Raw genomic sequence first — 14,666 nt, 5'->3', positions numbered from 1 at the left:
TCAATATATTATTTTCAAATGCTGAACTAAGAAAAATAGCAATACCATTATAAAAAATAAAGTTGGTAAAACACCTACCTTAATACCACAAGGTTCTGAAATAAGAGTCTTCGGATCTAAAACTTCCACAACAGCTTCTGGAATAACTGCTTTCTTCATGCAGGACATCTTGAAGCCATAGACATCATCCCAAAAAGCAATTCTATCAGCATGTTTATTCACATCACTCACTGCTACAAGGCTGATAGTGCAAATGTCAGGGTAGACTGTAACAAACAAAATGCCCAACAATTAAGCATTATCTCCCTTTCTTATGGAATATAATTTTTTTAAGGCCTAAATATAAATATCAAATCCATCAGTAAGGATTACTAGCAATGGGAGATTAATGAAGGTATAGATCAGGAAAAACAACCATGCTTCATCTTGTAGCCTCTTTTAAAAACAGATACGCATTATCATGATGATAAAATTAAAACAGGGATTCCAATGATAGGGTTTGAATTAAAATAGGGTTATATAATTAAACAATCCTGAAATAAACATATTTATTGATATTAAAACTTAAAGTATGCTAACTTAAAAGGTACTAGATCTTTACTTATTCCTATATTCCTCTAAAAACATGCAGAAAAGGACAAATCATTTAAAAAGATATGTAGCATGTAAGAAAATCATGTAATAGGGTTTTATAGTTATACAGAAGACCACTTCATATTACTCTCATTTAATAGAAAAATATTTATAAGCATAAAGTATGTGCCAGACATATGTGCCAGTCTAATTTACAGACTATGGACACATATCACTATCCTCAATAAACTTATATTTAGACTATTTTGAAAAAGAAATGCATAGTTATTTGTGAGGTAATAAATACTAAGAACAGGAGCATACAAGGTACTAAGGGAGCTCATGGCAAAACCAGCTAATTCAGACTTGGCTGGAGCAGGGGAGAAGGGATAATATATAAGATAAGAACTGAAGCCCAGTAAGTTGGGAGTGGGGAGGGAAAGCGTATTCTAGGCAAAGTGAGCAGCAGTGTGCATAAAGGGTCACAATAGATGGGATGGCCCATATACAATCTAATTGAGAGAGAAATAAGACACAAGGCTAGAAAGGTAAGTAGAGACCAAAGACTATGTGCTGAGTAAACCAAATTAGTAAACTGGACTTAATTCTAAGAATAATGATAATCCAGTAAAAAATTTTACATAGGGTAGCAACATGACTAGATTTTAATTTTAGACAAACCACCTGGAATGCAATGTGGAGAATAATGGGAGGGTCTAAGATGAAAACAGAGACAAATTAAGAGATGGTTAAAATAAACCAGGTGATCTGAACTAGGATATTGCTGTGGGAATGAAAAGGATGAGATGTATTCAAGGGATATTTATGAAGTAGAACTCAGAGGACTTTGAGGCTGAGTGGCTGTGGGGCAAAAGGTCAAGGATGACAGTATTTAGCTTTAGTAACAGCACAGATTGTGGTACTAACCATTATAATAGGACATAAATATGGGCAGATTCAAAAGGAACAGGAGCATTTAGTGCTTAAGAGATAAACAAATAAAAATGTCTGAAATGTAGCTGAATACAAAGGTCTGAAATTCAAAAAAGGATATCTAAGTTGAAGACATAAATTTGGAGACCATAGGCATATAAATGAAAGATAAGTAAAGGGAGTTCATGAGACCTAAGGGACTTGACCGAGAAGCTGGGGCCACAAAAGTAAGAGAACCAAGAAGGTAAGTGTTACATGAGTTAAGGAAAGTGTGACTGAAGGAGAAACTCTCCACTAATAACAAGTAAAGAAATAACAAAATTAACTTTGTCTTTCCAATATCTCAAATATCAACTTTTAGGGTACTCATGAATTAAAAATATAAATCACATGTTCCCATATCAGCAAACTGAAACAAGTATAAATGTACCAAAGAAATGCAGCAAAAACAAAAACAAACAAAAACCATGAGTATTAACTAGCTTTCAGGTGTAAACAGTAGAAAAATTACTCTCTCCTTCCTCCAAACGTTTATTTCACAGCCTTAGCAATTTTATTATTCAGTGACAGCAGCACTAAATTATTCTCCAAATAAAGCCCACGATAAGATTTACTGGCACCAACGCAATTGCTTCCAAACCTAACTTGTGAGATACTCAGAAAAAACTATGTAGTACTAAGTCACTGATAAGAAGTTTCTCAAGTCTTCCCTGATAGGCACGTGAGGGACGTATGCCAGCTGCACCAGACCACGGTCCATTGCCATACAAACTCTGCCCTTCCTCCACAAACAGGTAAAGCCTCTGGATTGTGTTTAAATTCTTGATTGATACAAATTCTTCAAAGTAACTGATTTGTTATTGAAAATGTTAACTCAGTAAGAGGATCGGCTATAAGGAAGTGTATTTAGTTTGTTGAACCAGATCCTTAGGATGAGAAACACTGAATAAAAAAATAAGAATTCAGAAGCAGCTTTAGGTATGTGGCTAACTTTCTGATACATCCTTTGTTGGACTGAATAATTATAGAAGCTTTCCCACATTATGCCCTGTAGTTTCATCATTAAAGAGGAACATAATAAGGGTACAGTCAGGTGATCAGCAAACATTTTTTGTGAAATTACCAGTTTAGGTTTTGTGGACAAAACTGACTTTTGTTGAAACTACTGCTTTCTGCTATTGGTGTGAAAGCAGCATGGACAATATATAAACAAATGAGCATGGCTGTGTTCCAATAAAACTTTATCTACAAAACAGGCAGCAGGCTAGATACAGATACCCTTGATATAAATGAGCAGAAATAGAGGGCGGTTATTATCAGGGCCACCATATGGTCCTACTTCAGGGAGTGCCATTCACACTATATAGTTAATGGGAACTGAATATCCTCTGGAGTTGTGCAGTACACAGACATTCAAGATACTTAACATAGTTGATACAGTTCTGCTATTTTAGAATATCTTTTAAAATCTTGCTGAAGTTTTAAAACGCCATCAGTCTCTCTATCAGGGTCAGCAGACTATGGCCCAAAGTCAAATCCAGCCTGCTGCCAGTTTTTGTATTAATATATAAAGTTTAGCTGTAACACTACCACATTCATTTGTTTACATGTTGTCTATGGCCACACTGCACTACAGTGGCAGAGTTGAATAGTTGGGACAGAGGCTATATGGCCTATAAAACTGAAAAAAATTTACTATATGGCCTTTTACTGAAAAAATTTACTTATCTCTGGCTCTATATTAAGTAATATATTAGTGACACCATAAAACTAAAGGTAACTTTTTTATAAGAAAAAATTGTAACTTACTAAAAGTAATAAAACAATTTTGAAATTGTTGGTAATTAGAAGAGAAACTAAAGAAGAACATGATTTTATTTTTGGGTGTTGTGTATTTTTCAAATTATTTGTCTTTCACAAAAATACAGAAAAGCACAGTTTTTATATTGCTAGAATTTGCAAATAAAATTATTTTTAATCTTTCGGTTAGTAAGATCTATGAATATGCATAAGGATATGTAATCAGTGTTATAGGTCAATTTGGTTCTATAACCACCTCCTCACAGCTGGCTAAAATCTTGGACCACCTGCCAGAATCCTGACCCTTTACGTTTGCATTCTGACACATTTGTCATTTGATTTTTGTCAGATAGAAGCTATAATTGAATAATTATTTCTTGTTGTAGGTGAAATTAACAAAGTGCTGATTGGACAAAAGCATGCTCTTAACAGACCATTTATAAATTCATGGCTTTGACATCTGTGTCCTTCTCGATTCACTGCCCAGAATTCATTTGTCACTCGAACGGCTCACATGGTGAATAGATAAAGATGGGAAATCCTTTATCCCTTAGAAATGCCTCATAAACTTTTGGACACTAAAGGATAAGATAGAGATGCATAAAGAAACAATTTCTAGTAAACACTAGGAATTTTGTATCACTGTTTGTATAAATAACCACAGAGTAAAAAGATTTAAAACAAAGGAGATAGTAAATAAGTCAAAATAAACCACTTTTTTCATAATATATACGAACAATATGAAGATTTTAGTGAAATAACAATGGTAGCAAAAATGCTTGATATGCATAAAAGAAAATGTACTAGAAAGTCACCAAATGGGAATTAAATGAGCTTTAAAAATTAGTTTCTAGTTTATATAATAAAGGTATCTTTAAAAAGTAATATTTATTTGGAAATTGGACTCATTTCCCCATCATTCATTTATAAATAATGGCAAGACCCACTAACGTTTAGCTAAGGCTAACATATAACTGTAATATGCTTTGAAAAATTATATGCTGAAAAATAAAAAATGACACTACTGCTCTATTACTGAACAAACTCAAACTAATAAATGTGAAAAATGCAGATCTGAAGATGAGGAAGTAGACAGTTATGAAAATACTAAAGGAATCCTTTAAGTACTATGAACCAATGCCAGTGGCTGATTATATTGAGATAATCTATGTAAAAGTGTAGAAAATGTGAAGTGCTGTATAAAAGGTAAGTGTTAATACCACAATGCTTAAATTCATTTCATAACTTTTATAAAGTATAAACCTACTGCTAATCTCATGTTCACCAGTTGTAACTCAGACTGGGAATTAACATTTATTGAGCAACTACTTTGTGTCAAGCACCTCATTTAGACTTTTGAATAATTTTACAAAGTTGGATTATAATCTTCATTTTATAAATTAAACTTAAATTCAGAGAGTAACTTGGGCAGAAAGTAACTTGCCCAAATACCTGGTCTTCTTCAGCTAACCAGATAACTAGTCAGCTGACACAGCAGAGATTCAGCTTAAGGTCTAATTGCGAAATCCATATGCTTTCCATTATGCATGATGCCACATTTTAATGCTTTTCAAATGGAAGAAACGGAAAGAGGAACCCCAGGTTCCTAAGGTAAACGGTACTTGTTGGAAGAGAAGGAAGGAGAAAGGGGGTTGAAAAGAGTGGAGATAAATAAAATTTCAGGACAAAGTAAGGAAAATGGTAACATTTAAGCTTATTTTGCTCTGAGCAAAGGAATGAGATGACAAGGCAAAAACAAAACAAAAACACTAAAAAGGAAAGCAAGCAAGCAAGGTCAAGAGATCAAGACCAGCCTGGCCACCATGCTGAAACCCCATTCCTACTAAAAATACAAAGAATTAGCTGGACGTGGTGGCAGGGCGCCTCTAATTCCAGCTAGTCGAGAGGCTGAGGCAGGAGAATTGCTTGCACCCAGAAGGCAAAGGTTGCAGTGGGCCAAGATCGTGCCACTGCACTCCAGCCTGGGTGACAGGGACAGACTCCATTAAAAAATAAAAATAAAAAAGACAACTTAAAAATGAAAAGATACATTATGGTCATGAACTGTAAAACTCAATATTAAAATGCTGATCATTCCAATTCCAAATTTATCCAATTCCAAATTGATAAATTCATTCAATCCAATCCCTTCATAATTCTAGCAGTCTTTTTTTTAAAGCAGAAATAGCCAGATTCTAACATTTATTTTAAACTCCCCCCTGCCACATGACCAAACTATCAAAGCAGTTTTTAAAAAGATCAAAATGGGGAGATTTTCCTTACCTGACCAAGACTCAGTATAAAGTTACAGTAATTAAGACAGTATGTTACTGGTGAAAGGACAGCCTTAAAGATCAAATGAAAAGAACACAAAAATAGACTCACATGAAAATGGCCAATTAATTTTCAAGATATGCCAAGCAATTCATGGGAAAGAATAGCATTTCAATTAAGGGTGCTAGAAAATATTAATATCTAACCTTACCTCACACTATACACAAAAATTAATTTGAAATAAATCATAGACATAAATGTAAAAACTGAAACTCCAAGAAACACAGGAAAATTCTGTGTGACCTTGAGTAAAGCAAAGATTTCTTAAGACATTTTTCTTAATACGACAGAGACTGAGCACATGTTTAAGAGTCATCTGTATTTCCTTCTTTGTAAGCCACCGTTCAATTATTTGTCCAATTTTCTGTTGGGTTTGTGGTCTATTTATTTATATAATCTACCTATATGTGGGAGAGATTAGCTTTTTGTTGTGACAGAAATTGAAAAATTATTTTCAGTATGTAGTTTCTCTTGTGACTTTGCTTATAGCATATTCTGCCATTTAGAAATTTATATAGATGCAATTAGATTTATCAATGTTTCTTTCAGGGTTTCTGAATTAAAGTTCTTATTTAGAAAGACTCCCTTTCCCCAAGTTTATAAACCTATGTTTCCTTTTAGTATTTTTAGCATTTGACTTATCTTGCATTTAATCTTTGATTATTTGAAATTCACAGTGTACAATATATTGTGTGGATTAAACTTTACTTTTTTTTTTTACACAATTGTCTCAATAGAATTTGCTACAGTATATCATTTCTTCAATTATATGAGATGCCATGTATAGTCAGGCCTATACCACTCTCTTCAACGCATCTCTCCATTCAAGAACCAATAATATATTGTTTTAATTATTAAGGCTTTATAATGTGTTTTAATATTTGGTAGCAGTATTCTTTCTGCTACCCCCCATCCTGCACCCTTCTATTTCTCAGAAAAATTAGGAATCAAATTATCTCATAATTCATTTGACCCGAAGAAGGTGGGAATTGCTACTTTAGCTGTTTTTAAAAGTCTCTTTTCTGAAGTATAATTTATATGCAGCAAAACTCACTCTTTTTGGTATATATTTGCATGTGCTTTGATAAAGTCACACAGTTATGCAATCACCACCATAGTCAAGAGACATAGGATCTACCACCACCAACCTCATCACTCAATTTAATGTTAGCTTTGTAGTGCTAAATGTACTTAATAATTCTACTACTTGATCCGTCAGCTTTAAATAATATTCTTTAAGTTTCTATTATTAAAGATAAAGCAATTAAAATGTGAACACTTCTACGGGCTGTCTGCATTCCCTTTCCAATTTTTGTGAGATGGAGTATTTGACACTGTTAGCACATAAAACATTTATATTCTATGTTGTCATCCTAAAATATACATTTATTTTAGTCTTAATCGTAGTTGTAAAAACACCCATTGGTCATAACCAGTATTTTCCTATTTTTCCTCCTCATCTCTTGTTGGCTGCATGTAAAACATTACAATTCCTGATACACAATTAGTGCTTAGTAAATATTAGCTAGAAATAGTAGAAATCGTTGCTAGTAAACCTGCTTTCATGAACTTTACAAAATTAGTTTTCTTAGAAGTAAGGGTAGTAAATATATAACTCTAAAACACAGTGGAATTGCTTGATTGATAATGGGGTAGATGAACATCCAAGTTATTGCCTGTGCTTTATAAAGCCTTTACTGCTCACCATAATATGTATGGTGAGACATAAATTGAACTTAAATTCATGTAAAAATAAATTGTGGTCCCATCACATTTGTATGGGCCTTCAATATTTTCCCTCTCTCATACTGCATTCATTCTTTCTATCATCTTTTTACTACTAATTACTTGGTAAATCTTTCCTTCAGAAAAACAGAAAGGAAAACTTTGCTTTGTGATAAAACAATGAGCATCTAAATGACTGGTGATATGCATCAAGACATACTCAAAAACACAAATAGACTAAACTATTTTGTGTTACTCTTTTCTGAATTTTCTTTCTCTTGATTCTGTTAACAAATAACATTCAACAGCACTGCTTAAGGAGTTAAATGCTGACCTCTCTTAAATATACCTCTGTATTATCTTAATACTAATATTAGCTATATAAAAGTATAGAAAGAGCTAGATATATGAGCCTCCACTTTATCCCTCTGATGATAAGAAATAGCTCTGCCATTGTTCACATTGCTGTAAGTTCTTAATGAATTTCAGTGAGAATTCAATTTAAATGTATTAAGTTGCTGTCAGTTCCTCAATAAGATCAAGTCAGGCAGGTCTGGAAACAGTTACTTGGATCTTCCCTAGAACGTCAAGGCAATAATCACATTTAAAAAATACATTTTAGTAGGAAAACAAGGCTTAGTAAAAAGAACATGAATACTGGAGGCTGGCAGATGTGAGTTTAAAAAAAATCATGGTTTAGCCATTTAATATGTGTCATCCAGGACAATTTTAGGAGACTGTAAAATCTCAAAGGGCTCTTGTGAGGATTATGTCTAGTAACATAAATGAAGGTAGAGTATATTGTTTGGCAGCCAGTAGATGGTCAACAAATGATGTATAATGTTGTTTTTAAGTCATTAAATGTTACAGTTTATGTATCCCTAATCTGAAAATCTGAAATGCTCCATGTTCTAAAACTTTTTAAGCACTGACATGAACCCAAAGGAAATGCTCCCTGCAACATTTCAGATGTCCGATTTTCAGATAAGCATGCTCAACCAGTAAGTATAATGCAAAGATCGTACTCCGAAACCCCCCAAAACACAAAATCTGAAACACTGCAGGTCCCAACCATTTTAGATAAGGGATATTCAACCTGGAGTAGTCATTAAAAAAACAAAGCCACTGCAATCATAGAAAGTTGCAGCCAATTGTTGCAGGGTAAAATATATCTAAAAATTCTAGCCAGGTTCATGACAGAGATTGGGAACATATCTTGAAATGGCTGCAGAAAATAAAGTGATAAAATGGGCACATTTTGAAAAAGAAAGGCAATCCATTTAAATGCTATTATAAAAAGAACTCTCTTGTTCTGGAGAATTTTCTCTGTATTTATGTTTTGGCCTTACTGATTTTTTTTTTTTTTTTTGAGATGGAGTCTCGCTCTGTCACCCAGGCTGGAGTGCAGTGGCAGGATCTCCTCTCACTGCAACCTCCGCCTCCCGGGTTCAAGCAATTCTCCTGTCGGGACTACAGGCACCTGCCACCAAGCCCAGCTAATTTTTGGATTTTTTTTTTTTTTTTAGTAAAGACGGGGTTTCAGTATATTGGTCAGGCTGGTCTTGAACTCCTGACCTCAGGTGATCTGCCCGCCTTGGCCTCTCAGAGTGCTGGGATTACAGGCGTGAGCCACTGCACCCGGCCGGCCTGATTTTTAACTGTACCAAAACTGCCAAAGTAATTTCATAGAACATGGATGGTAAGAGGCATAACTATGGTCAAGTCCTTTGCATCACTAGTTTGAAATGCCTGCCCGTTTCATGTGACAGTTTTACCAACTGTATTCTGACCATGGAAACCATTTACTGATTCTGAAGCTTTGAGAAAGGTTAAGATGCAGGGAGGTAAGTAAAGGAGGAACATGCCATTCAATTCAGTTTTAATGATTCTTTAAATGATTCAATTCAATAAACATGGATGATGCTCCATCTACATCCTAGAAGCTGTGGAGCTCATTTAAGAGTTAAAGCTAAACAAACACAATCCCTGTCCTGAAAGACAATTATTTTGTATGTATATAATTGCTCACAGCAGACGGTCTGTAAAAACAGAATCTCACTCTGAGTATGCAGAGTTAATATGATTAAATGTTTTCCAGAGACATGAAAAGAAAGCCTTCCAAATTTATTACGATCCCTTTATATGTGGATTGGTTATGTGGCACTTTTAAAACTCATTAGAAACCAGTCACTACTTGAAATGTTCTCAGAAAATCACAGAGAAGTCGGGTTTACAGATTTAGTGAAGTCATGAATAATTTCCAACTTAGAATGAAACATGCCATTGGGAAAAAAGGGAACTAAATGACATGAGGATTAAAAATAAAAAGGAGTTTGTTAGATTTGAGTTTGAATATCAAAAAGCTTCCAAAACCTAGTCTTTAGATATTTATTAAAAGGACCTTTTAATAAAAGCATTCTTGAGAATACCATTACCTTGGAGTCCCCCATGTCTTATATAATATTCTATTTTCAACAATATAGTAAACAAATGTCTTAAAGCTTCTTGTAATGGAAACATCTTTCATCCCTATTGGGAACTTCCTCAGCCATGCATAGTTTATTTGAAATCCAAAGGTTCATCTGGTTCTGCTAGACTAAAATTAGATTATTAAAACCAGAATTTTATACTCACCCGAGCCTCCTTTTGCCAAGTATTTGTTCTTTGCATAAAGGACAGAATCTAACATAGACTCAAACAGAAGAAAATAGCCCTGCATAAAAAAAGGGGAAAAAAGAGTTTAGAAATGTGCAATACTCTCATAAGCAGGTCAATTTAAACATCGGTGGTACTCTTTTAATTACAGAATTTTTTTTTTCTGCCACAGATGTAATAATATTCTGCAAAATCTGAAACTATTTTTTTGCAGTAAAAGTTATTGGAAAATCAGGCCAGCTTATAAAGTGAACCCAGAAAGTTTATTGTGGTAAAATATACTGCATTTTCTTTATCTATGATTCTACTTTCCAGACTACTCTTTCTTCCTCATTAAAAAATGTTTGGATAGAAATTATTAACAAGCCCTATAACTCCCTGGAATGATGGAATATCCATCTAGAGCAGTGGTTCTCCACTTGATTTTGCCTGCTGGGGAACACGTGGCAATGTCTGAGTAATTTTTGATTGTTGCAACTGGGGGTGGGGGGTGAACGAGATGCTACTGGCATCTACTGTGTAGAGCCAAGGTATGTTGGTAAACATCCTACAATGCACAGGACAGCTTCTTACAAGAAAGAATGGCCTGGTCCAAAATGTCAATAGCACTAAGGTTGAGAAACTCTAGTCTAGAAAACCACTTCCCAAATAATTTCCTGTCTAGTGACTTTCTTTTTTGGTATTAAAAAAAAAAAAAAGAAAAAAGAAAGTGGAGGGATCCTTAGTCAAAAAGGTTTAAGAAACGCCAGCTGCCATATCCTCCTATTAGAGATTCATAATGTGCATGAGCACACTAAAAGTTCTGAGTAGTTCTTATGGTAAAGAGAATTGCTGAACATATTTTAACCAAGTCTTACCCACTTTCTGACTACAGACCTTTTTTTTTCTATTTAACATCTATCAACACCTTGCAGAACTAGTGTTCATGGAAATATAATTCAGGAAACACGATCGTGGTATACTACCGATTTTAGAGTATGATAATGAATCCTGTACCAAGAAAGGGTAAATAATACAGTACAAATGAAAAAAGAATTTGCCACTATTGGTGTCACAAATACGCTACATTCTAATACTGTGTTTCACAGTTTATTATACAAATGACAAATAATCATGACTGAGAAATCACTATCAGTTTCAGTCAGTCTTTCTCCTTCTAGGGTCCAACTCCCCAACAGCCCTATGCAGCAGGGAAAGCCAAGTGCTCCCCACATAGTACATCTTATTGCTCAGGGTGAACCAACATTAATTTTACCTGTACTTTAGCATTCTATATCAAAACTGTTCTCATCCACTCATTTGTTCTGTGCACAAATAAATGATCAGTGGGGTAAGTATAATATTCTTTAACCACATTACAAAAAACATCTTAAAGGTTTCTCTAGAACAAGAAAAACCTGCAAACCCAGAATGGATAATCTTCACAAGAGATTAACAGCAATTTTAATATATAGAAAATACAGCTCTCATGCTTGAATCACTTATAAAGGAACTGAACTGAATTGCCGGCAACTCTACATCGGTACTGACCTATTCCCCACCAACTCACTGATTCATTGATACAAAAATAACTGCCTATTAAACAGAGGCTTAGGAACAAAGCTTGTTTATCAATATGTTACGTTAGGAAAATTAAGGATTTGACAGAAACATGTTTTTCTGGATAGAGTACTTCAGTAATGTGTAAAATTCTTACAAGTTAGTTCCCCATTAATATTATCTATGTATTCAAAGAACAAGGGACTTATGGGATTCAACTAAGAAATCTTTACCAATCTGACATATTCATGCAGATTACACACACAAATGCTTATAAATAGGCATTCAACTGTTGCTTATAGTGAATTATAATTTATGCCAAGGAATTATTAAATGGAAGGCATCTATCTTACGAAGAAAAGATTGGCTGGTAAAACATAATAGATTTGGTGAAAAAAATGGTGCCTATTTGCAAGACTGTTGTGTTTCAAAACTTAAAATAAATAAAATTAACACTTTAGTACAAATTAAGTATTCACTACATTCCAATCCTTTCTGGACAAAGGCCCAAAAAAGTTTGTATTGATTTGTCATTGTCAAATTGTTTTCTAGTATTCTTTCAGCTCAGCTGTTACCTTATCACAAAGAATTTCTCTGATGTTCCTACATAAAATATCCTTTCTTTTTCTTTCATCAAGCTCCATTTCTTTATCCTGCTTTGTATTTCATCATAGCACTTATGAATGAAAATACTATTTATTTTTGTTTTTATTTTGTCTCCTTACTAAAATATCAGCTCCAAGATCACGGACTTTGTCATATTGTTTGAAGCTATATTCCTGAAGGCTGAAAATGTGTCTGGTACATAGTAGGAACTCAATATCTAACTTTAAAATGAATAAATAAAAGTTATTAATACTATGTGTAATATTATATTTGTTAAAATGAAACTGCTTTTTATTTTTGTGGTACAAATTAAAATGTTATTTTAAAATATTTTGTTTTCTAAAATTAAAACTGACAAATAATGGTGGTGATAATCGTTAAATTCATTGTGATGCCTCTATAAAAATTATTTCATTTAATTCTTCCCCAAAGCACCATTTATTGTTATTCCAATTTAATTTATTTATGTTAAGTAAGTTGCGATCTAAAATAATAGTTCGGTCACATAAATGGGGAGTGAATGAGACAGAATTCGAACCTTGATCTCACTATACAAGTTCTGAATCACCCTTTTATGTTGCCTCTTAAATTGATTTGTCTAATTGAAAATAAGATTTAGTATGTGTATTATACTACATTTGTTAAGGATTCAAGCATTGCAAAAATGAAAAATTTTCCATAGACCATATTAAACAAGATTAGAATTTACAACAGGTGTGCAATCATTTCAGAGTAATATCTCAGTTGGCAACTGGCCCTTAGCCACCATTCATTGTGAAAATATTAGTTTGGAAAAATCAATGCAAATACTAGCATATATATACAACTAATAAGACATTCATGAGATAAAATATCCAGTTAAAAATATTAGCAGATGAAAAGATTCACATACGTATTGCTAATGGTCACTGTCCTTTCTCTCAACTTTCCACTTTGCTATCAACTTCATTTTACGATAGGCTCCCTATGTGATACAACAGCCTTTAAATTCCTGGGAATTGTCCTTGGTTCTGAACCAAGTCATTTATTACTGATATCAGAAGGCTCTGGTCCAAATGCCCCGCTCATCTGCAGTGTAATTCAGACTGTAATTTCACAGGCTGCTGCCTCACCTGTAGGGGTGCCATCTGGAAGGAGAATTACGCCTGATATTTTCTCCCATGATGCTCATGGGCATTCTTCTTTCAACAGTGACATCTACTTTTAAAAAATTAAATACTGCATTTATACTTTAATGATTACTATAAACGAACATATGGAATTAAATCAGGGACTAGAATATTAACCTCATTCATTGAAGTGGGAATCTTGTTTTTAAAATGGCTGTTCATATCTTCTTGGATTAGATACATTAGTGATAAATGAAACTTTTGATACCTTCAGTATAAGGTGCCTTTCTAACTTTTTTTAGTTCAAATAACTGAATTGCTGATACATCTCTGGCAAAATTTAACTATTAAAAAAAAGGTAAGGCAAGGTAGAGTTACAAATATAATGGAAGAGTTAATCTGAAGGATGATGACAAAGACTCAATAATCTGAAATATTTAAAGATTACCTGCAACAAATACACAAGCCTATATAATATAATCATAATTTCTATGTAGTATATCTCTGAATCATAATAAGTAGTTGATAACATTTTTACCAGTATTACTCTCAAATTCTGTAACATTCACTGTAGACAGAATTTTTTGATGTGATTGGAGCTGGCAGTCAGTTGTTAACTGGAAACAAGACATTTTAAGTAAAAACATACAGATTCGTTTGCCAGCATTCTTTGAGGATATATCCACTGACTGGAATCCTCATCATCTTCCCTATCTAAAACACATTCATAGGTTTTAGGTAATTTCCAGTTTTGGTTACTTTAAATAGAAGAAAAAAAAAATCTATGAGCACCTGCCAAGTAGAGAATCCTCCTTGAATTCTATGATTTCCACCCTCCTACTCGGGCTCTTCAAACTAGGAGGAGACAACTCAGGAAGGAGAAAACACTAAAAAAAATTGTGGAATGGAGTAAAACAATTTGTTTACAAACAATTTACAATTGTTTGTGAGTAAAACAATTTTACTTGCTCCATTCCATAGCATTTTTTTAGTGTTTTCTTCTTCCTGTTTCCAAAGCAGTCACTTTTGTTTGCATAGAAAAAAACCGAGTATATCCTTTATATAATCTTGTCAATAGTTTGTGTTCATATTTAACTGATTTTACATAAATAAGCAGGCAAACAAACACAATAAGCTCTTGGTAAACAATGTAACTGACAGAAGCAGAACAGTGGCAGCATGTTGAAGGTGGCTTTACGTGTTTAGAGAGAGCCACAGGAACCTAGCAAAGTGTTACATAAAAAGAATGCAGAACATCACAAATTTGGTGAATTAGTTAAATGCAGGTTGATTATGATATCTTCTATGACATATTCATGTAACAAAGTATACTGTCATAATGTCACCTCTCCAAGAAAATCCTTTATGCCCCATACCAGGTCAAGTACCTTT

The 14,666-nt window shown here is 33.7% G+C and overlaps 1 protein-coding gene across 4 annotated transcripts in view; it reads right to left on the bottom strand.

Annotated features, from left to right (window-relative positions):
• Window positions 1–14,666, bottom strand: part of PRMT3 (protein arginine methyltransferase 3) — a 125,609-nt gene that overhangs the window by 47,012 nt on the left and 63,931 nt on the right. For all 4 annotated transcript variants that reach the window (XM_031016434.3, XM_055356603.2, XM_055356605.2 and 1 more), the window contains 2 exons: window positions 10,000–10,078; window positions 79–266 (listed from right to left, as the gene is read on the bottom strand). In XM_031016434.3, coding sequence (XP_030872294.2) covers window positions 79–266; window positions 10,000–10,078 — 267 coding nt within the window. The remainder of the gene's footprint in view (window positions 1–78; window positions 267–9,999; window positions 10,079–14,666) is intronic.

The sequence above is a fragment of the Gorilla gorilla genome, chromosome 9, assembly GCF_029281585.2.
Source record: "Gorilla gorilla gorilla isolate KB3781 chromosome 9, NHGRI_mGorGor1-v2.1_pri, whole genome shotgun sequence".
Taxonomy (NCBI): Eukaryota; Metazoa; Chordata; class Mammalia; order Primates; family Hominidae; genus Gorilla; species Gorilla gorilla.
The sequence above is the reverse complement of the archived record's forward strand: the minus strand, read 5'-3'. Positions and strand labels throughout refer to the sequence as shown.